The sequence below is a fragment of the Lepidochelys kempii genome, chromosome 3, assembly GCF_965140265.1.
Source record: "Lepidochelys kempii isolate rLepKem1 chromosome 3, rLepKem1.hap2, whole genome shotgun sequence".
NCBI classification, from domain to species: Eukaryota; Metazoa; Chordata; order Testudines; family Cheloniidae; genus Lepidochelys; species Lepidochelys kempii.
The window spans coordinates 85,091,235-85,115,730 of NC_133258.1; the positions used below are offsets into that span (position 1 = coordinate 85,091,235).

A 24,496-nucleotide genomic window follows, 5' to 3' on the forward strand; every position below is an offset into this window, starting at 1 on the left:
GGAAGGGACTTTATTCCCAGACCAGAAAATAACTGTTGGGGATGTTGAAATGCCTATATGTATCCTTGGGGACCCAGCCTACCCCTTAATGCCATGGCTCATGAAGCCGTACACAGGCAGCCTGGACAGTAGTCAGGAGCTGTTCAACTACAGGCTGAGCAAGTGCAGAATGGTGGTAGAATGTGCATTTGGACGTTTAAAGGCACGCTGGCGCAATTTACTGACTCGCTTAGACCTCAGCAAAACCAATATTCCCACTGTTATTACTGCTTGCTGTGTGCTCCACAATATCTGTGAGAGTAAGGGGAAGACGTTTATGGCGGGGTGGGAGGTTGAGGCAAATCGCCTGGCTGCTGGTTACGCGCAGCCAGACACCAGGGCGGTTAGAAAAGCACAGGAGGGCGCGGTACGCATCAGAGAAGCTTTGAAAACCAGTTTCATGACTGGCCAGGCTACGGTGTGAAAGTTCTGTTTGTTTCTCCTTGATGAAACCCCCCGCCCCTTGGTTCACTCTACTTCCCTGTAAGCTAACCACCCGCCCCTCCTCACTTCAATCACCGCTTGCAGAGGCAATAAAGTCATTGTTGCTTCACATTCATGCATTCTTTATTCATTCATCATACAAATAGGGGGATGACTACCAAGGTAGCCCAGGAGGGGTGGTGGAGGAGGGAAGGAAAATGCCACACAGCACTTTAAGCACAGCACTTTAAAAGTTCACAACTTTAAAATTTATTGAATGACAGCCTTCTTTTTTTTGGGCAATCCTCTGTGGTGGAATGGCTGGTTGGCTGGAGGCCCCCCCACCGCGTTCTTGGGCGTCTGGGTTTGGAGGCTATGGAACTTGGGGAGGAGGGCGGTTGGTTACAGAGGGGCAGCAGTGGCAGTCTGTGCTCCAGCTGCCTTTGCTGCAGCTCAACCATACACTGGAGCATACTGGTTTGGTCCTGCAGCAGCCTCAGCATTGAATCCTGCCTCTTCTCATCACGCTGCCGCCACATTTGAGCTTCAGCCCTGTCTTCAGCCCGCCACCTCTCCTCCCGGTCATTTTGTGCTTTCCTGCACTCTGACATTATTTGCCTCCACGCATTCGTCTGTGCTCTGTCAGTGTGGGAGGACAGCATGAGCTCGGAGAACATTTCATCGCGAGTGCATTTTTTTTTCTTTCTAAGCTTCACTAGCCTCTGTGAAGGAGAAGATCCTGTGATCATTGAAACACATGCAGCTGGTGGAGAAAATAAAAGGGACAGCGGTATTTAAAAAGACACATTTTATAAAACAGTGGCTACAGTCTTTCAGGGTAAACCTTGCTGTTAACATTACATACATAGCACATGTGCTTTCCTTACAAGGTCGCATTTTGCCTCCTCCCACCGCGTGACTACCCCCTCAACCTTCCCCCCTCCCTGTGGCTAACAGCGGGGAACATTTCTGTTTAGCCACAGGCAAACAGCCCAGCAGGAATGGGCTCCTCTGAGTGTCCCCTGAAGAAAAGCACTCTATTTCAACCAGGTGACCATGAATTATATCTCACTCTCCTCAGGATAACACAGAGAGAGAAAGAACGGATTTTGTTTGAATGCCAGCAAACATACACTGCAATGCTTTGTTCTACAATGTTTCCCGAGTACGTGTTACTGGCCTGGAGTGGTAAAGTGTCCTACCATGAAGGACGCAATAAGGCTGCCCTTCCCAGAAACCTTTTGCAAAGGCTTTAGGAGTACATCTAGGAGAACCACAAATGCCAGGGCAAAGTAATCCTTTCACATGCATGCTTTTAAACCATGTATAGTATTTTAAAAGGTACACTCACCAGAGGTCCCTTCTCCACCTGCTGGGTCCAGGAGGCAGCCTTGGGTGGGTTCGGGGGGTACTGGCTCCAGGTCTAGGGTGAGAAACAGTTCCTGGCTGTCGGGAAAACCGGTTTCTCCGCTTGCTTGCTGTGAGCTATCTACAACCTCCTCATCATCTTCTTCGTCCCCAAAACCTGCTTCCGTATTGCCTCCATCTCCATTGAAGGAGTCAAACAACACGGCTGGGGTAGTGGTGGCTGAACCCCCTAAAATGGCATGCAGCTCATCATAGAAGCGGCATGTTTGGGGCTCTGACCCAGAGCGGCTGTTCGCCTCTCTGGTTTTCTGGTAGGCTTGCCTCAGCTCCTTCAGTTTCACACGGCACTGCTTCGGGTCCCTGTTATGGCCTCTGTCCTTCATGCCCTGGGAGATTTTCACAAAGGTTTTGGCATTTCGAAAACTGGAACGGAGTTCTGATAGCACGGATTCCTCTCCCCAAACAGCGATCAGATCCCGTACCTCCCGTTCGGTCCATGCTGGAGCTCTTTGGCGATTCTGGGACTACATCATGGTCACCTGAGCTGATGAGCTCTGCATGGTCACCTGCAGCTTGCCACGCTGGCCAAACAGGAAACGAGATTCAAAAGTTCGCGGTTCTTTTCCTGTCTACCTGGCCAGTGCATCTGAGTTGAGAGCGCTGTCCAGAGCGGTCATAATGGAGCACTCTGGGATAGCTCCCAAAGGCCAATACCATCGAATTGTGTCCACAGTACCCCAAATTCGAGCCGGCAACGTCGATTTAAGCGCTAATCCACTTGTCAGGGGTGGAATAAGGAAATCGATTTTAAGAGCCCTTTAAGTCGAAATAAAGGGCTTCATTGTGTGGACGGGTGCAGGTTTACATCGATTTAACGTTGCTAAATTTGACCTAAAGTTCTAGTGTAGACCAGGGCTAAGTGACATAACTTATACTGACATAAGCTGTAGTGTGTATATAGCCTAAGAGGGAAGCACCTATTGATGTCGGAAGAAGTGAGGGTACCATCAGGTGATGGTTAGCCTTTAGTGTAAAATGGACATGCAGGAAGAACATCTGTTTTAAAACCCTTTTTTCCTCATGCTTTTAGTCTTATTGTAGAATAACTTTCTCTTTGAGAAGGCTGTTTTGTAACTATACACAACTAGTGATACTCCTTAAGGGAAGGACTACAGGTGCCAGAACCTGGGTAAGCACTTTTACACAAGGTACTGCAACCAGATCTAAAAGTGAGAGAATGGCAGAAATCCACCCCAGGAGCGGTAAAGGTACAAGGCCTAACCACCTGAGTGGTAATAAGGGGCACTTAGACCGGAAAGGGAACAGCGGCAGCTAGATCAGTAACTGAGACAGGAGATGCGGATTAATATATTCAGTTGAGGAACTAAATTAAGTCTGTCTTCTAGTTTTTTAATAGAGACTTCATCACCTTAGACTTAAAAAAAAAAAAAAACCTGCTATGCATTTTAGATTCCTTCATTTCAGATCACTGATTATAGAAGACTGAGAAGTAATATAGATGGTAGACTATAAAATGGGTTACTGGAAGTGTTTAGCGTGAGTTCAGAGTTCAACTGAAAGTTACAGCTTTAATCTTCTTAGGTTTAATTCTCAAATGAATTTTTCTTCAGTGGCACGCTTTCTGCTGCTTATCTTTTTCATTTGAGTTCAACTTTGTACTGGCATTATATGTAGACAAATGGGTTTTTACTGCTAAACTGGAATTAGCATTAATTTCATAATTGTGAAACTTAACGCTTTATTTCAGTGTGCACCACCTTCTGATTACTCAATTTATTCCCATTAAATGCAAGTTTTAAATGTTAGTTTAACGGGTGAAGTAACTAGTGTGTGGTGGCTTGCCTGTTACATTTTTATATGTTGTCATTCATTAAGAAATTAGTTGTTGTTTCGTGGTGGCTGAAGTTAACACTGATCACTTATAGAAGAGATTTATATATGGATGCGTAGCTTTTTAATTAGTTGATGTAGCTCTCAAATGTTTAGCTTTACCAAGTTTAAGTAGCTTAGCACTTTTTGTGGATTGCATTATTTAAAATCTTGTTAACTCTCCTGAAAGTTACACATTAGATAAATGTAGGAGAAGCTCTGGGAGTCTGAAGTTTCAGTATGACATTTTGTTTAAAGGGATGAGCAACATACCAGTAGCCAGTATATTTTTTGTGTGGAAGCTTAAAAATAGTGCTCTGATAGTAAATATTCTCTAGAATATTCTGTATAAATTAAGTTTTGGTCTTAATTGACCAGGTTTCACTTTATTCATTGAAACTTATTTATGTGTTGGGGTTGCGAGACAACCTGTCCTAATGCATCATCCTATAGGATTACCAGGGCATTATAATGCAGTGGCTTATCCTTTGTGGACTACACTTTTTTTTTTATCCTGCCCCCATAGAAGGTTAACCTAAATAAAACCTATTAATGTTCGTGTCACTCAGCTGCTTAAAGTGGCACTAAAAAACTTGATTTGTTATGTGAAGACAAAGGGTGGGGGGGGAGATCAGCTTTATTTAAAAAAAAAATGCAAAAGCAAATGGCTTGTTCATACACAGGTTATTTAGACATCATCCTATGCTACTCCTGTATGCCAGTTATCACAGATCATGTCACTAAAATTAGATATTAATCTCATTTGAAATGATGATTAGAGTTCTGTTGTTCTCGGCTCTGTCTAGATATATAAACAGTCCTTTCCCCAAAGAGCATACAGTTGAGACAAAGGAAATATATCCCTTCTGTAAAATGGGGAACTGAGGCACAGATTAAGTGACTTGCCCAAGGTTACAGGGTTTTTATTTAGTAGCCACATAATGCAGTTTTTGATCTCTAGTCTAGACCATGGTTCTTCAGAAGTTAATAGCACTTGTTCACAGCCAAGGGAGCTGGAACTTTGTATGAAGAATATTGGCTGAAATGCACTCTAACTGAAACTTCTGGTAGCTCAAATGCAGGTTGTCCACCTCTAACCAAACTAGTGAAGTTTGCTATGTAGCTGCTGTAACTATAGAAACTTCCATCTATAATAGCTTACTTATAACATTGTAGGTATTTTTACAGGCTCGTTTTGGGTGTCGCTACTTATTGTTTAATTTCCTGGTAAAATGGGAATGGAAGGATTATGTCAATACTATTTATAGTGCACAAGCAAATTAATACTCAGCGTCTTTCATTTCCAAGAATGTTTAAAGTGTTACACTTCAGCTACCTAACTGTGGTTTCAAATGTTCTTATTGAACAGATGGGTAAGCTGTGTTTTTGACTTGCCATGGTCGATTAGCAGGTGGGAAAAGGATTCCTGACTACCAGTTAATGCCACAGGGTGTCATCTACAAATTATTAGGAACTAGTGCCATTGGATGGTGGAGGAGTGAGAGGCTAGCTGAGCTGAAGAATACCTGCTACAAAAATGTAAGGGAATTGGTTCATGAATCTTCTCTAGCAAAGTATGGAAGCAATTTATTAAGCAGCCAGTGTAGCTGTATACTTTCCCAGAGGAAGGAGCAGTTGTGATTGATTTAAATCCATATGCAGTGTCAAATAAGCCATGGTGACTTAAAAATAAAACTGGTGGAAACCAGTTAGCTGATGTGTAAACTCAAACTGGGGCAGTAAACTACCATTTAGCAAAACTAAATTTGAAGGTGTTAGGTGCGAGATTTCTTGTGGCTTACAGCTTTTAATATAAAGTCTTCATCTTAAAAATGACACCATACCTTAACTATAGAATTAAATTGAATTCTGTGGCAAAAATCCTCTTGGTGTTTGAATTCGCTTTGACTTACTGATTTCTTTTATAGGTTTGAGTGGGACAAACTTTTGGAGAATGTGCATTGTTTGATCATAAGTGTGACAAAAACTGACAAGCAGGAAGCTTATGTACTCAGGTAAGCCAATATTCCAACAAAATACGTTGTTTTACACAAGCATATACATAATTATATTCTTCCAAGAAATAGTCATTCCTAATTCTAGTCTCCAGATTTTTATCTGATGTCTACATCTTGCAGTGTCTGTCAACTGTAAACATGTTTCACATTTGTGCTCAATTATCATGAATCATTTTATAAAGGTTTTGCACCACTGCTTGTCTTGTTCTGCGTCTCAAAGGATTAAGGAACTAGCTTTGTATCTGCCTCTAGTTCTGTGATGAATTTACTTGATCAGTAGACATTGCCTTGGGATCAATAGAAATCTCCCACATTAAGGGCTCATGAAACACGTACAAGGATTATGTTCAGCACTGTGTGGGAAGACTAACTGAAAACTTAGTTTCAAGGCTTGCTTTATTACATCTACATGAAATATAGAAATCAACTAATTGCTCTGGAAAGCAAGTATAGCTGCTGAACTAAGGACATCCGTAAACAAATCTTCAGATACCCTGAAATCTCTGGAATTCCTCCCTCCTGGTTTCTGCAGCTGTGCTGCATGAATCTTGAACAATTTGTACTAAGGAAAAGAATCTTCTGCATTTTCTCTCCTTTCAACTGCTTCCCCACATTCCAAATAGTGAGAGGCAAAAACACACTTGCCTGCCTGTTTTGTGTATGACTCTAGATTTTAACTTTTAAATTTTTCAGTCAAGTGGAAATGTGTGGAAAATAAAGGTTAAGATTTTTACTCCCCCTCATTTCACTACAAGGACCACAAACTGCACCTTGCAGGCACAATACAAAAGTTTCAGTTTTCATAGATTTGTTAAGCAGAAAAGAGAGCTTGTGAGAAACTCCTGAAGAAATTGTGTTAGAAAACCTCTAGCATCTGCAGTCTTGTACTTCATTGCTGTTTAATCTATTACGAATCCATGGCTGCAAAAAGTGCACAACTAGCTAAACTGTGCACATCGCATAACCCCTATATTTGTCTCTTAAAAGAAAAATGAATCTATAGTAATAGCATTCTCCATAAGTGAGCCATCCACGGGAAACAGATATTTGAACAGGTTGCATCCTGCGGGAAACAGATATTTGAACAGGTTGCATCCAGGTTGCATCTGACATTGCATCCAGAAGAAGGGAGTAATAAACATACATAGCCAATATATATCAAACACTCCATCTCCCAGTTCAGCTAATAGTGTACTTGAGTATCTGGCTAACTGAAGTTCAGGTCTGTGAGTAGTCACTGATTTGTAATGAACCTGTGGCTTTAACACAGATGTTGGCTGTGTGCTATCTTACATAACATGTATCTCATGCCATAAATTGAGAGGCAATCTGAATTCTTACTAATTGATTATGAAATGGAGAAGACTGCCTCCAAATAGTATATAACTCAAGAACAAATTCTGGAGCTGGCAAACCACTTTGAAAGGGCAACTTATTTGTTCAGCTGGCTAACAGATTCTGCAAGTTTCTTACTAAGGTTAATTTGTCAGTGTGATCTTAAATTCACCTCTTAAATCAAAGGATCAGACCAGGTTAGTAACTGAAACTTCCATAAATGTATCCATGATTAAAGGCTGCATCTCATTTAGTATATGCCATTTGAATTATCTTTCACTGTGGCTAACAAAGTCTTGTTCTCCATTTAGTTTTCATATTCAGTTTCTTTAACCCATGGTTCAGTTTAAAGGTATATTGATGACTAAACTCAAATATTCTAATTCTGGAATGCCAGTATGGACAGACATGAATCTATAGCCTTCTGGCTACTATATCTTCACTGGCAGATGAAGTAAGTTACAGTTCTGTCAAGGCTGCTCTGCCTTTCTTGATCTAATTTTTCACTAACTTTTTCAGCTGAAACTTATGGGGCCCAAATTGTCACTTACACAAGAGGCACTTATACTCCTATGGCATCTTAAAGGGGCACCATTTAAGCTTCTAGAGCAGTTTAAAGGAAACTAATGTAAATGAAAATTTAAGGCATGGTTTGAGCAAACCTTGTAGACAATATACAGTCTGTTCTCCTTAGTGGCTGTGCAGTTTCTGCATTCTTCACAGAAATATCTGCACTGTTCTAGGTACAAACTTCTTCCTATCTAGCTTGGGAAATAAGTAGCAATTGATAGAAGTGTAGAATATTGATAAAAGAAGCTAATGTCTTCAGGGAAAAATTCATGGTTGGCAGAGATAGGGACAGTGAGGAGTCTTTAAAGTATATTGGAAACAAAAAATCCTAGCAATTGTATAAGCCTGTTATTAGAGTGGTAAATAATGAGGATAGGGCAGTCATACATAGAAACATAAACATAAGAATGGCCATACTGGGTCAGACTAATGGTTTGTCTAGCCCAGTATTCTGTCTTCCAACAGTGGCGAGTGCCAGATGCCTTAAAGAGGAAAACAAATATTTGATAATGGGATCTTCAGTGTCGGGGAGAGAGGTATAAGAAGATCCAATAGTTGGAAGAAGGTAGACAAAAGTCAGACTGGAAACAAGGTGTAAATTTTTAACAGGGTAATTAACTGTTGGAACAACTTACCAAGGGTTGCGGTGGATTTACCACCAATGGCAATTTTAAAATAAAGATTGGATGTTTTTTGATAGATACATGCTCCTGTTCAAACAGGAATTAATTTGGGGAAGTTCTATGGTCTGTGCAGTTTAGATCAATCACAATGATCCCTTCTGGCTTTGAAAGCTAAGATTTTATAAAAAGCAGTGAGATTTTGTTCTGTCCCACTTCATTCCTTCAGTGCCTGTATATAAAGCTAATTAATCTTAGAATGGAATTGCTCTTGTTTCAGGGAAAGCATTTCAGTAACTAAAGCTGTAGTCCAAATTCCATACTTGCCTAATATCTGGGAAAATGTATATACTGCTTGTACTGTAGTCTTGTCTTGCTAGCCTAGAACCTATCTTGCCCACTATTATAGTGAATAGTAACGAAACCAACCAAAAATGTTTCCTAAAGAAACATAGCATTTTCAGGCAAGGAAAGTTACTTTCTTTTAGCCAAAGATGAATTAATTTGGTGTATTAGATAGTGGTCAGACAATATAATCTGAAACAAATGCTGAAAACATGGGCATTATGGATCTGATTATTCAAATTAAACAGTCTTTCTGAGATTTACTGGTAACCCTTCCTTACATGAATGCTGATGTTGTTTTCTAATAGCTGTATTTACTAATCAAGATTTGTGAATCTATATTATGCGTCTTGGGATGCTCATAAAACTGAATTGTACATGAATGCTTGCCTGTTTTTGTTAAAATGCTTTCTCAAATGCAGTCGCAGCAAGTAAACAGTAAATTATCCAGCTGCTGCTTTTATCTGATACATGCTTATTCAGAAAAGGCATATTAACTATTCAGTTGTGGAGGCTAATGCCACACACTTGTACTAAAGAATATTGATTTCTTATTGTTGACATCTCAGGCCAAGACTTCGAAAAGTGACTAATGGCTTTTGGATGTTCAAGTTGACATCTTAAATCTGATTTTCAGATTGTGTTCCTGGCTTTTCTGATAAATCAGGCCCTTTCTAGAAATTCCAAGCACCCACAATTGGCAAATGATTGGGCCCCTTCGAAGTGTTGAGCTGGGCACCCAAAAATAACTAGCCATGCCTTAAAATCTTGGCTGAAATCTTACTCTGATTTGTAATAACTAGGTGCAAAGGCCTATTGCAGCAGCTGGCTTTGTATGCTGTAGTTACCTACCTTAGCATTGATAAACTTGGCTCTAGTGTGGTGGAAGTAGTCTAATCCAGGGGTGGGCAAAATACGGCCCTCGGGCTGGATCCGGCCTGTCTACATTTCTGTCCGGCCCCCCATGACTAACATTTCTGTCCAGCCTCCTCTGCCCCTTTGCGATCTCCAAGTCCGGGACACTAAAAGTCCCATGGCACAGAGGGGTGCGCAGGCAGGCTGCCTGCCTGCTGTGGCCCCACGCCGCTCCCAGAAGCAGCTGCGGCCGGCTGCTGCTGGCACATCTCTGCACACCCCTGGTGGAGGGGACATGGCTCTGTGCACTGCCCCCGCCCCCAGCACTGTCCTTACAGCTCCCATTGGCCAGAAACAGGCGAATGGGGAGCTGCAGGGGTGGGCAGTGCATGAAGACCTGCTTTCCCCCTCCCCGCAAGGGGCGCACAGAGATGTGCCAGCAGCACCTGGCTGCAGCTGCTTCCGGGAGTGGCGTGGGGCCACAGCAGGCAGCCTGCCTGAGCGCTGTTGCGCCACTGGCCGGGAGTCACCTGCAGTAAGCACGTTGCAGCTAGAGCCTGCACCTCACACCCCTTCCCAAGGTCAGAACTCCCTCCCAGACCCTGCACCCCAATCCTCTGCCCCAGCCTGGAGCTCCCTCCCAGAGCCCACACCCTCTCCTGCACCCCAACACTCCGCACCAGCCCAGAGCTCCCTCCTGCACACAAACTCCCTCCCAGACCCTTCATTTCCTCCATTAATAACGTAGAAATGTGCAGCCCGTGACAACTTACCAAAATTAGTGGATTGGCCCTTACAAAAATTATTGCCCATCCCTGGTCTAATCATTGCTCTCCAAATCCTGCCTCAAGTTTGTTTTGTACATAGAAAGTTTAATTTGTGTATACTGTAACCTTTGTTGAGGGTGCTGCACAAAGATCTAAACTACCAATCCATTTTTAATGTAAGACATTTTCTTTTTTTCAGTGAGAGTAGCATGTTTGTCTCCAAGAGACGTTTCATTTTGAAGACATGTGGTACCACCCTCTTATTGCAAGCACTGGTTCCCCTGTTGGAGCTTGCTAGGGAGTACAGTGGGTTTGACTCAATTCAGGTAAGCTGCCAGAAATACAACTAACAAAGATTTGGTGCAATGTACTACTAAAGACCTTCGAATTCATGTTTCTCATGTAGTCTTTCACAGCTTCCATGGACTCTGCTTCCTTTAATGATGTAATCTCCTCTCCTATAAGTTTCATACCTTTCTGTACCAAGATGACATTCATAAATCCTGTTTGTACTTTTTAACTTTTGTTCCTTTTTAAAAAGAACATGGTCAAGTTACCTTAATGCTTCTGAAATGTAACTCAGAGTTTGAAATAAGATTGCTTCCTTAGTCTTTAAGAAACATTTTTCCTTTGTATATTCACTGGATTTTATTGTAAAGTTGTCAGTGAGAGCTAAGATGTTGTTTATGTGGACTTCGCTCTGAAGAAAGCTCTAGATTCTACGTGATTCTCCCCCCTTTTATGTGGGGAGGAGAATCACATGGAATTTGCAAACAATAAAAGAAAAGAAGCAGTCTAATCTTTTTAAATGTAAAAGGTTAACTAGATAAAGTAGCTAGTCAGAGATCTGTATCTATTTAGAGTGAATGCTCATTTTTGTCTCCTTTGGTATAGGAGACCTGATAAATAACTCATTCTTCTTTGGGTATGTCCTTTATGGGTGCTCCACTTCAGGTGCACATATGCCTCTTGCGGTCTTCATTGGAGATTTTTCTACTAGCAGTGGCTGTTTGGCGTGTGCATGTGCCTTATGCCTCCTTGTGCTGGACAGTGAGGCTACATAGGGAAGCACAGACAAACTGCCTCGGTTCCTTTACCACCTTGGCCTGAAACGGAGCTCTAGTGTGCCCAGCTTGATTGTGCCTCACCAATTTTGTGGTGTTCTTATAATTTTGTTAATATTAGTTAGTTGTTAGCGGTTATAGTTAAAGTGTTAGTAGTGAGAATAGAGGATATTTTCTTCTTAGGGAGGCTTGCCTTCCTGACAAGGCATGCCTGGCTTCCAGGTATAAATGCTGCCCCTCTTGCCAAGAGGCTATACCTTTGAGTGACAGCCACTCCACGTGTCTTGCTTGAGGGAATCCCACATGTCCTGGAAGTGCAATGTCTCCCTAGCCATCATGTTGAGGACAAAGAAGAACAGGGAGATTAATAGTCTGAGCTTAATGATAGACCAGTTACTTTGACCAGTGTCTTGAGTCAGGTCAGGAGATCCCTCTCCTCTGTGCATCTGTCTCCAGACAGATCCGAAGCAGGCTTCCCCTAAGAAGTGGAGGTCGTTGGAGGATTCTGAGAGGGCTCCCAAAGAGGAGAGGAGTACAAACTCTTATCTGAAGGACGCTGTTCCAAAAAGTCTCAGGTCCCCTGTGAGATCTGTAGTCTCTGGATCCTTGACTTCTCAATTTGGTACCATTGAAGGACTCCTCCAGTACTAGAGGAGCTGGAAAGCCCTGGAGTTCTAGAACAGGGGTCTCAAAATCAATTTGTGTCAGTCCTCAAGTCCTCCCAGCAGGCCAATAATGTCACTGAAGATGGTGTTCAGAAAAGAAAATGTTTATATTGTATTTTTTTATTTTGAATTTCTTAGAAATAATAAAGCAGCCATACAACTTTATACACTTCTTTGCCTGCCAGAGAGTTTTTAGTGTTTGCCAGACACCTGGCAGTGCTTCAGTTCTGTCAGTTTGTTGATGTTTGGCCTCCATGACTGAGCAGTTGAAACCTTCAGGATTGCAGCAAGGTGTGCATCAGATAGTTGTGTTCGGATTTTGACTTTTTTCCTTACGATGAATATAAACAAGTGATGCTGCCTCCATGGCTGCCTCTGTCCGGCAACTAATAATGATATCTCTGTCCCTCTCCCCCAGCCAATGGGAGCTGTGAGGGGCGATGCCTACATCAGACATTGCTGGCAACTGTCTGCCTGCGTCTCTCCTCCACGGACTGCAGTGGGGAGGTTTTCGGGCTGCAGATGGCCCACGGGCCGGGAGTTTTGAGACCCCTGTTCTAGAGGGGACATGGCTCTTATAGGTCTTCAGTATTCTGTACTGGGCATGAGGATGGCAAGCATAAGCATCCGGTCCAGTACAGTCAAACTCATCCCTCTATTGGCATCTACCCATTGGTACCCTCGGTACCAAGCAAGCAATGGAACCAGACTCTGTCAGCACCTACATCAGTATGCCCACCATTGGCAGTACCATCAGCTTTGGTTATCATGTCCCTCGCTAATGCGTCAGTTAATGCTAATGTTAGAGCTAATGCTGTAATGTTAGAGCTAATGCTCTAATGTTAGAGCTAATGCTCTATTCAGACCTTCAGGAGTTTAGATATGCAAGGGACTTACCCATAATGGATGAGCTGGAATTCCTTCTCCTCGTGGGTACCAAGTCTATCAATACTGAAACCTTAGTCTCCAGACGGCTGTTGGCACCCAGTACTGCAGGACTCACCACATTTTAGCTCAGTTAGCTCAACTAAGGTCTATTTGGCCAAAATATCAGCTTTTCATCTGGCTGTAGAGGGGCCTTCTATATTTGCTAATCCTGTTTCTAAGTTTAATAAGGGTTTGGCAAATCTCTACCCAAGACTGGAGACCCCACCTCAACATGAGACCTCAACATGGTACTGAATTACCTTATGAAACATCCATTCAAACCTGTGACAACCCAATCTCTTGCATTTGTCTGTGAAGACTCTTTAGTAGCCATCTTTTCAGCCTGTAGAGTTGGGGAGATTAGAGCCTTGCTGGCAGATTTCTCCCTTCACAGTATTCTTCAAGGATAGTTTCTTTATGCCCACATCCTAAATTCTTACCTACATTTTTGAGTTACACCTTAACCAATTCATATACCAGTGTTTTTCCTCAAGCCACATAACTCTCTGTAGGAGTCCTGTTTCCATACTCTGGATGTTAGAAGGGCTCTCTGGCCTTCCACTTAAATAGGACCAAGCAATTTTGAAGGTCACTCAGGCTGTTCATGTCTTTTGCAGATAGATCCAAGATATCCATGATTTCTGCTCAGACTATTGAGATGGATATCCGGATGTATTGTCACTTGTTGTGAGACTGCAGACATTCATCCTTCTAAAGGGGTGATAGCACATTCTACCAGGTCACAAGCAACATCCACAGCATTGCTTAAGAAAGGCCACTACATGGGCTTCAGTACATACGTTTTTGAAGTACTGAGTTTTAGTTTAGTTCAGATCCGTTACAGCGGTTGGTATTGCAGTACTATCTTCGTTGTGGACCTAGTTCCAAAGCTCCCCCCTCTCTTTGGGGGAAACTACTCAGAAGTCACCTGAAGTGGAGCACTACTCAAAGTAGTAGTCACTCATCTTGTGCAGTAACTGCAGTTCTTCAAGATGTGTGCATCTATGGATGCTCCACTACCTTCCCTTCTTTCCCTTTTGCTTGTTCTCTGTGGAGACATTCAGGTGGAGAAGGAACTGGGGGCAGTTTGCCTGCACGTCTCTGTATAGCCTCTGTCTGACATGAGGAGGCATAGGGCATGTGCACAGGCCAAACAGGAACTGCGAGCAGAAAAATCTCTGATCAAAGGCTCAAGAGGCACAGGCGCACCCTAAAGTGGAGCACCCATGCGGGTGGGGAGGACATCTTGAAGAACTGCAGTTACTCCACAAGATGAATAACCTCCTCTTTTCTGTTTTATTTAGTAATGGTGAGCTTTTGAATCTAATTATACCTCTTAGTTGCTATCCAACTAGAATCTAAAAATCTCTAGAATAGTACCCAAGCATACCAAATATGTATGTTGACTTTATTTTTCAGAGCTTCTTTTACTCACGTAAGAATTTCATGAAGCCTACCCACCAGGAGTACCCACATAGGAATTTCCAGGAAGAAGTAGAGTTCCTTAATGAAATTTTCCCAAGTGAGTTAGTGGAATTGTCATTGTCTGTTTGTGTATTAAGAGCATATGTTATGTATTTAGTTAAGTCTGTCTAATAAGTTATTACTGATTCTTCCTGTGGCAGTCATGACATCCCGCACATGCTAAGTGGCTGTAAGAGTTGTTGAAAATATTATTGTAGCTTGGGGTGGGCAAACTTATTTTGTCCTGAGAGCCACATCTGGGAATAGAAATAGATGGCAGGCCATGAATGCTCACAAAATTGGGGTTGAGGTGCAGGAGGGGCCTCTGGGGGGGGTTGGGGTGCAGGAGGGGGATCAGGGCTGTGACAGAGGTTTGGGGCACAGGGGGAGGCTCAGGAGCGCAGGCTCCAGGTGGCGCTTACCTCAAGCGGCTCCCGGAAGCAGCGGTATGTCCCCCCTCTGGCTCCTATGGGGAGGCATGGCCAAGCGGCTCTACATGCTACCCCATCTGCAGGCACCACCCTTGCAGCTCCCATTGGTTGCAGTTCCTGGCCAATGGAAGCTGTAGGGGCGGCGCTTGGGGTGGGGACAGCGTGCAAAGCGGAGCCCCTGGCTGCCCCTACGCATAGGAGCCAGAACAGGGACATACCACTGCTTCTGGGAGCTGTGTGGAGCGGCCCTCGACCCTGCTCCCCAGCGGGAGCTCCAGGGCTGGATTAAAACAGCTGGCAGGCAGTAGTTTGCCCTCCCCTGTTGTAGGTTTTCACAGCCAGTACAGACTGTCTTGGACTCCTCCACCTCTGAACCAGAGATTGTACCTGCTAATTTCCTGACCAGGGTGTATGAGAGAGATTGCATACCATAGAAAAAAATAAATTTTAAAAGGAGCCTGGTAGGCTTTGAACTGGTAGTACCTCAGTTTTAAAGACCTTGGCATGCATACCCACAGTGCAGCTCTACTGGCCGGGAATATAGCTTCACCGTGGACAAGATAAGAAGTAAGGGGCTTAAATTGCAGCAAGGGAGAGTTAGGCTGGACATTGGGAAAACTTCCTAACTGGAACAGGGTAACAGAGAGGTTGTGGAATCTGTCAGGTTTTTAAGAACAGGTTAGACAGTCACCTGTCATTGATGGTCTAGATGATTCATAGTTCCCTCAGGGCTGGGAACTAGACTAGATGACCTTTGAGGTCCCTTCACATCCTATCTTTATTTGTAGGGTTTTGATATGCTTAAGCCAGCAGTGTTAAAATCATAGTGCTCCTCAAACAGATGGCCACTGAGGATACCCAGCCTAATAACTACAGCAAGGTGGCTACTACTGTAGTACTTCCAAGGTCCTAGTAACTTTTTAAAAAAAAGCATTCAGGTTTAGTCTTACACTGAAGTGGCTCTAAATCTTTCATTGTGAAGTTCCATGCTGTGTCTGTTAACGACATGTGTTTGATATGGAACATGCTTCTAACTGCTGGCATCATAAACTCAGCCTGGGGTCTGAAAATTGAGCTAGGTTCTTTTCTTGTGTCACCACTGGCAAGCTTTTGTAGCCCACATTATGTCCAGTTAGGAACTTGTAACACCCCACTGTTGTGAGTGAGGTGAGGTATGTGGAATGATAATTGAGTGGAAAGTAGTAAACAATCCTTTTGACCTAAAAAATGGAATAAAATGTAGCTGACATTTAGTGGTGTTGGCTTTGTAGGTTTCAGAAACAAAGCAGTGTAATCTTGTTAATGTTAGATGAGATGCTGAATGTGCACAGAGAGCAAATCGGAGTAAAAAGTGCCAGTCAATTTGCACTGTTCAAAGTAGAACCACGCTGATGCACTAAGCTAGGCAGTTTACAAAATTCAAAATGAGAATTTTAAATTTAGAGTACTTTCAATTAAGAAGTAAAAGGAGTCTGGAAGTTAATATATTGATCCTGAATGATAAAATATACATCCTTATATTAATGTATTCAGTTGCTGAGCTAGTGTTCTTTTTAGGTATGTTTTGTTAGAGTGAACAGCTAGCTTGTGAGCCTGCTATTTAAAGACCTAGCCTGTAAATGTGTATTGTAATGGGTCACAGCTCTGTTTTTAATTCTCATTGCCCTTATGAATAAAACGTACTAAAGATGTTTCATAAAGGTAGACCTAAAAGATAAATAATGGCCTTGTGTGACAGACAAGCTGTTAGAAAAGAGAAAAATGAACATTATCACAACTGCCTCTGATACTATATTTTTAGTATCCTTATTGACAAGATTTGGCACACTACACCTGTTCTTGTAGATGAGTAACCACCATTTTATATGTCCCATAAATGACTCTTGCATTATCCTTGTTAAGAATAGAAATTAGGTTAGTCCCTTCACTGAGAGGGGAATCAGCTGTGATGCATTATAAATGGACTTTCCTTCTGTCCCAAATAGATGGAGCAGCTTATTGCATGGGGCGTATGAATTCTGATTGCTGGTAGGTATATTTTTAAGATCTTGAAATCTGTTTTCTAAAGTACAGATCAGTTTGAAGTGCTGCTAGTATAATACAGGAGTGATTATATATTAAACAGGTATTTATACACTCTGGATTTCCCAGAAAGTGGGGTAACCAATCAGCCAGATCAGACACTGGAAATTCTGATGAGCGAGCTTGATCCAGTAGTTATGGACCAGTTCTACATGAAAGACGGTGTTACTGCAAATGATGTCACTCGTGTAAGTCTGGAGTTTAAATTTTATATGGGATGGTCAGAATTGAGCAACTGTAGCTTCACCTAGCACTTGCTGATTCATAATCCGCATCCTATGGTAGAAAAAGAGATTTAACAGGGAAAATGCCATGACAGACAAATAGTTCAGACTCTCTCCCAGAGCCAAAACAGGTTGGGAATTCTGGAGACAGAACTAGTTTTTGCGGAAGAGTATCTTTCCCCTCTAGTGTCCCAATTTCAACTCATTTGAAAGAGCATTGTAGCATCTGTTGGAAGCAACTCCCAGCTCTTTTGCTGATGGCAAGCTCTTACTGGTGGTCTGGAAAAGGAGTGAAGGAGTATGGATTCCTTAAGAGAAAGGGGACATAAACCTACTGACTGAGATTGAAACGGACAAAATGTAAAACTGAAGAGATGGAGACTGCCAGAAATAAAAAGAATGGACAGGTCAAAGTCAGTAGCTTAATTTTAATTAAACCATATGGCTATCAGTCTGAAATGCAGACAAGACTTCTCCCCTAAAACTGTGAAGGTTTAAAAAATCCTCTTTTAAGGTGAAGGTTGGGGGAAGTTCCCCCTTCTGATAAAACTTAGGTATGAGCTCCATCTTTTGTGCCTCCCTCCCAAAATTTTTGACTCCGGTAAAAAGTGTCACTGCTTCTCACTGAAATATTCATATGACTTCAACAGTATTGTGACTTCATCTATTTTTCCTTCTAATTAATGTTATGATTTGTGTTCTATTATTTGATGGCTTTTAAGTGAATGACTGTACAGTGCAAGTACTGTCTGGGAGATCTGTACTTTCAGTGAAATAGAACCCTACTTTTAGAACATGAATTAAGGGAGAATGTTGTTCAGACTTCAAAGCAAATCCAAACTGTCCTCATTACTCACTTTGGGACTGCTGGGACTATTAAACTCCATTTTTATCTGTTGCAGTCATAGTTGCAATTGTCAGTTACATCCTCATCCTTAAATTTGCTTTTCAGAGAAACATGCAGCTGGCACTAAGACTTAGTATGAAAATACGTTAAAGATTTGAAGGAAAGGGGCCAGGCCATTTTGACTTGTGTGGCAGGTGTTCCTACTGGGGTAGGGCTGGATACAAAGCAAGTCTTTGTATAATGGGCCTCTAGTAGATGTTAATTTTCTTTTTTCCCTGTCCAAGCAAGAATTCCGACATCCTTTCTGAGCCTGGTCTCTTAAATTGGAGTTCATTGACTTTGGTAGCTAGACTTGTATAATACAAAGTATGGAAGCTTATTAGTATAAAGTGCAAAGTATGTAACTTTACTTCTATGTTTCAGGTGAGTGGAATTCGTGACCTGATACCAGGTTCTGTCATTGATGCTACAATGTTCAATCCTTGTGGGTATTCAATGAATGGGATGAAATTGGATGTAAGTTTCATACTTTTTCTGCTGTCATTGAGCATTGACAACTAAATCATTAAGTTTCTATGAATGATTCTAATTTACCTTTTCTGTCTTCCTCAGGGAACTTATTGGACTATTCACATAACTCCAGAACCAGAGTTTTCTTACGTTAGTTTTGAAACAAACATTGGTCAGACATCCTATGATGAGCTGATTAGAAAGGTTGTAGATGTTTTCAAGCCAGGAAAATTTGTTACCACACTTTTTGTTAATCAGGTAAGTCTCCTTTCATTAACTGGCAACTAAATAAGGTGGTAATAGACATAGATGCTAACTAAATAAAATATCCTTGCTTTAAAATCATTTATCTCCCTTCTCCATTTCCTATAATTTCCATTTACATTAATTTGAATAGTAGCTGCTTGGGCTAAGGAGAAGCAGCAATCTTCAGGGTCCAGACAGTTCAAAATTTTGGCATATATCAAACACAAAACTTAAAAGTCAGTTAATCTGGATTTCAAACCAAGGCTCTCTAAAATATCTTTACATTCTCATGAAATTGCTAAAATACAGGAATAATCAAGCTTTAGAATTTTCTCCAGTCACTTTTGGACAGGCATTGTGATAGGCAATAAGAGCTTGATTATTCATCACAACTGGTAGTTCTAGAAGCACTGCTTTTAAGTACTGATCAGGTCATCTAACCTGCATATCTGCTACAGAAGCAGTATGAAAGACCTAGGGGGCCGGGTAGGAAACAGAATTGTTTCTTCTTAATAGTCTGCAGTGGCTTCTTACAGTACTTTCATTCAAAGAAGCACATTGATGATTGCATCCCAAGAACATGCTACAAACTAGTTTAAAAGTTTGTATATGCTATATATGTTAATTTAAGTAAGAAAAAGCTCAGAAAATGTAAGAATTTAACTTTTTTTTGTTTCTAGAGTTCTAAATGTCGCACAGTGTTTTCTTCTACCCAGAAGATTGAAGGGTTTAAACGTGTTGACCGCCAGATTGCTCAGTTCAATGATTACAATTTTGTTTTTACCAGTTTTGCCAAGAAGCAGCAGCAACAACATAGTTGATTAAGAAAAATGAAGAAAAAACGCAAAAAGAGATCCCTTATAGAAGGTGGTGGCTGCTTTCTAGTTAATGATTCAGGGGGCCATGCTTTCCACTACCACCTTGTAGTTACGGGAAGCCCTAGATGTAATCATAGTATAATCATTTTGAATTGTATGCATTATTATATCAAGGAGTTAGATATCTTGCATGAATGCTCTCTTCTGTGTTTAGGTATTCTATGCCACTCTTGCTGTGAAATTGAAGTGCATGTAGAGAAATGTTACTGTATGAGACTTTACAAAACTTGTAAAAACAACTCAGTTAGGATTTCACACAGTATAGCTTTTCTCCAGGTATCACCAAAAATTCCCCACAGACAAGGCTTTCGTCCTCATTAGACATTGGCTTCAGCCTTCTTCTCATCTTGGGCAGTTTTGTTAAATTGCTGCCAGATTTTTTCATCTATGCTGTAATTTTAATCTTTAGACGATTTCTTGACAAATTTGTGTTCTCTAATGAAATTGATTTCTAAGTCACATTTCAGTGGTTGAATCGAAGTTCTTGCACTTGATAGAAATTATTTGGCAAGATTGAGAATAAGTAAAGACTACTACAGATAGGGGTGCGGTTTTTTATTTGAGATATAATAAAATTACTCTTACTCATAGCTTTAGTCCTTTAAACTCATAGGATTTTGTTTAGAAAGACTAAAGGGCAATATGCTGTAGCACTGTGGGATAATGCACTAGCCTTTCACTTCTAGAGACTTGGGTTCAAATATTAGCTTAGGTCAAGTCTGGTCTCATCTCATTTACTGCCCAGGTTGATGTTTGTTTGTAGGGTAGTCTACATTCAGAGGAGGCCCAGGAAGTTATTTGTCAGGATACAGATGCTTTGGCATAGTTGAACTGGTACTTTGCAAAGTTGTTACACTGTTGCTTATATTTTTTCACCTTTTGTAATCTACTCAAGCTACATGTTTTTAAGACTAACTTACTAAAGCTGGTGCGCTCAAATTTGTTGGCAGATGGACCTAGCCAAAAAGACTGTGGAATTTACCAGGCTAGCTATGCTAATGAGCTTGGGTCATTCTCAAACTGTTACACATTAACTTTCATTTCCAGTTTTCAGAAAATATGCTATAAACTGGTATAAATGTCTGTTTTGTCATTCCAAAAAAAATCAATGCCTTTATCTTGTGATTGAAAGTCCTGTGACGTTGTGCATGTGACTAATGCTATATTCAACGGTGTTGTGACTTCACTGGTTTGCCTCCTAACTAATGTGGTGGTTCCTTTTACCATGACTTGATGGCATTAAGTGAATGACTGCATAGAACAAGAACTGTCTGGGACACCTGGACACAGTGAAATAGAATGCTATTCATAGAACATGTGTAAAAGTATGTAATTCAGTCACTTAATGTCTATTGACTAATAGATGCAGGCTTTCAAGAGTTGGCATATTTTCAGCTATGTCTGCAAATACTGTGGGATTTTAGCAGATGTGAGACCAAGTTAATAACTACAAATTTGAGACTTCCCTCTTGTCCTCACAATATTGTTTTGACTTTCTGGATTGACACAACGGTGTTTTTGTTCCTTCCGTATTTATAAATGAAGCACCTTTTTAGTGTTTCTAAACTAAGAAATCTGCTTGGTTAGAAATCAAGTGGTTGGAACATTATTTTGACTTATTTTAACCATATTGTTGATTGAAGACTTCATTGAAGAAGTTATCTGCCAATGTTAACAATTTGCTTCTGTCGATGGCACCGTGTTTGTGGGTTGGTTTTTTTTTTTTTGGTGCTTTATATTTTGAGGACCAATATTTTAAGTGGTTTTTGTTCTTGAACATTGTCCAAACTGATTTGACATTATGTTGGCTTGAGGTCCTATAATACAAACAGACCGAAGATCCCTTTTCTGAGTAAAGTTGAAAAAAATGCAAATTTATATAAACAAGCCTTGAATAGAAAATGAAAGCTGTTGAATGGATTATTAATGAACTATCTTGGGTGATCAGGAGAGGGGGAAGTATGGTTTTATAATTTCTCTATGGTGTTAGACTTTGATAATTTAAATATATCTGTACCACAAAACTTAATGCTTCAATAAAAGTTTGCTTAATAAAATGTCTGTAGTGATGATGTCATGTTACAAATCACACTTTTTGTGCTTTTTTGTACAGCTTAGTTGAAATAGGAATCTGAATAATGTATTCATTAGCTTGAATTTACTTCTGCACTTAAAAACTTGGGGATATGCATTGCGTACGTTGAACAGAATAGATACTTATAGCCCAAAGGGACAGTACACCAAAACAAGTCAAATGAGATGTTAAGCTGCTCTTATGAAGGTTAAAGCTATTCTTTCTAAATAAATACTTACCACATTAACCAAATACCAGTTTCTCCTATGCTGTCTACCCTATTATCCAATCCATCCATGTATGCCTGATAGCATTAGGAAGTTCATGCCATGAAACATAACTTGGAATTCAAGCCCCTTTATTTTGCACGTTCTATCTCTTAACCCCCAGTATTCATGATAGGTTTCAGAGTAACAGCCGTGTTATTCTGTATTCGCAAAAAGAAAAGGAGTACTTGTGGCACCTTAGAGATTAACCAATTTATTTGATAGTTGCAGTAGTATGCTCATCAGACTTAATCTGCAAAGTCAGTCTGAAACTACTGGCTAAAGTTTAAATCTAGTGTACTATCTCTTGAGGTAATGCAGACAAGTCTCCTCTTCTGGACAATCCTAAGGAGCAGGAATTAGTGGCTAGCGTTCAGCATGTTTTTCAGCTGCTCTTAGTGCTACACTTAAACATAAAATTGTCTAGCCTTTTCTTATGAACAGTCCTGGAGCAATTTGTTTGAACTTCCAATTAATCTCCATTGGAGAGCTCGCTAGGGAATGTGAATCCCAAAAGCATCTTGCAAGAATAAATAGGAGTAGCTATGAAATATTTTAACTGTCATGAAGTCTTTGCTAATCATGTTTCATGTAGAAATGGTTTGAATCTTTAAAGCATGTTTTAAAATGTTCTACATTCAAAATAAGTTATACAAGTTAACATTAAATAGTTAATCAGAGTTTATACTGTGTGACTAAACCAAAACTACTCATTAATCATGTGCTAGTCTAAATCAGTGATACTGAGACTGTGGCTCTTGAGCCGCAAGTGACTCTTTAATGTGTCTTCTGTGACTTTTTGCAGTACATATTAAAACACTGATGTAATTAACCCAATCAGGATGCTTTAACTGTGTTAATAACCAATTAAGTTATTAACTTGTTTGCTGTGAGAAAAATATCTAGAAAAACTAAATATTTCCCGTCATCCACACTACTGTGGCTCTTTTGGGTAATGTTGACCAGTAATTTGGTCTCCTGAACTACTGAGGTCTGAATAGCGCTGCTCTAAATTATCAGTGAGCGTTTTGAGCTGTTATCCACTATTGAAAACTTCAGAAATATTGAAGATAGCTGAATGCTTGGAGTAACCTTGTCTAAGCAATATGTTCTGATCTTTGGCATTTCTGTAGTTACTACATCTGAGATTAAATGTACCCATTTTATTTGACAAGTTTACAGTTAAAACACTAAATATTTTACCTCTGGAGGACTTAACAGAATATAAGAATGGCTATACTGAGTAAGAACAATGGTCTGTCTTGCCCCATATCCTACAGCGGCCAGTTTCAGATGCTTCAGAGGGAATGAACAGAACAGGGCAGTTTATCAAGTGTGTTATTGCCTGATGTCTGGCAGAGGTTTAGGGACACCCCGAGCATGGGGTTGTGTCCCTGACCATCTTGGCTAATAGCCATTGATGGATCTTTCCTCCATAAACTTAACTAATTTTTTTAACTCTATTAAATATTTGATATATACTTGTTTCATCTTGTCATTCATAAAATTTTAAATCTAATTCCAAAAGCTTCATACCTTACAGATCCTAGGAATCAATAGTGTGAACCATTTGGTTTGTCCAGCCACTGACCTTGAAATTGGAATTTTTGCCTGAAGTTTTCATACTAATACTCTACTACTGCTATTATATAGCAACTTGATTTTTGCATATAAACAAATAGAAATATGAAGATTGGGACTGTGGCTCAGTGGAGCTGTGCTCAACCAGGCTTGTTATGTGACTGGATACGCAATTGTTACTTCACTGATCCTGTTGATTCCTTAACTTTATCTGCAGTCTGTGGGAGGTCTTAAACAATGTAGTAGGCTTTTCAGTTAGTCTGTATTGTAGGGTATATGAGCCCCAGTAATGGACCTCATTGTGCCTAGATACTGTGCAGTCTGGCCTATCCAGTCAGATAAGAGGCTGAAGCAATGCACCCTTGTCAAGTATAAGTATTCATCTACTCCCTAAAGGGAAGTGCACTATGCAAGATTGATAATAGTGATAGGACTTGCAGGCTGGTAAATACATACATCCATTTTTGGTGGGGAGAGGGGAGAAGGAGCTTGGCAAAGAAGTAGGATTGTATGCTCAGTATTTGATCAATTGCTGAACTTCACAGCCACACTGTGGTCCACTACCTACAATTCTAGTTAAAAGGTCCTCATTATCCCTCTTCTTCAGGGTTGTGTCCCTGAAGCCTTTGTACACCCTAAAACATATAGGACTGCAGGTCAATTGACTTAATTAGCACTGAGCTGTATTATGCAACCGTTCCAGTCAGAAATAGGGCCTTATTGTGTTAATGCTTTAATCTTTGGCCTTGGCTGCACTTGCAAGTTAGAACGCGTTAAGTCAGCCCCAGGCACCCTAATTCCTGAGGTGTCCACACTGGCAAGGCAATTAGAGCGCCTGGACTCTGCAGCTGGACCGCTCCTGGTAATCCACCTCCATGAGAAGCATAAAGCTTGCTGCACCCTGGCTGAAATGCCCGGGTGTCAGTGTGGATGATGTATTGCATTACTATGCTTTGATTGGCCTCTGGAAACGTCCCATAATCCCTTGAAGTCAAGTAGCCACTCTG

The 24,496-nt window shown here is 41.0% G+C and overlaps 1 protein-coding gene across 1 annotated transcript in view; it reads left to right on the forward strand.

Moving 5' to 3' along the window:
- AMD1 (adenosylmethionine decarboxylase 1) overlaps nucleotides 1–21,625 on the forward strand; it is a 49,771-nt gene extending 28,146 nt beyond the window's left edge. The window contains exons 2-9 of the mRNA XM_073337047.1: nucleotides 5,649–5,735; nucleotides 10,430–10,556; nucleotides 14,306–14,408; nucleotides 16,767–16,809; nucleotides 16,907–17,051; nucleotides 18,358–18,450; nucleotides 18,547–18,702; nucleotides 19,371–21,625. Of these exons, the coding sequence (XP_073193148.1) occupies nucleotides 5,649–5,735; nucleotides 10,430–10,556; nucleotides 14,306–14,408; nucleotides 16,767–16,809; nucleotides 16,907–17,051; nucleotides 18,358–18,450; nucleotides 18,547–18,702; nucleotides 19,371–19,511 (895 nt within the window). The 3' untranslated portion in view covers nucleotides 19,512–21,625. The remainder of the gene's footprint in view (nucleotides 1–5,648; nucleotides 5,736–10,429; nucleotides 10,557–14,305; nucleotides 14,409–16,766; nucleotides 16,810–16,906; nucleotides 17,052–18,357; nucleotides 18,451–18,546; nucleotides 18,703–19,370) is intronic.
- Nucleotides 21,626–24,496: the final 2,871 nt, after the last annotated feature.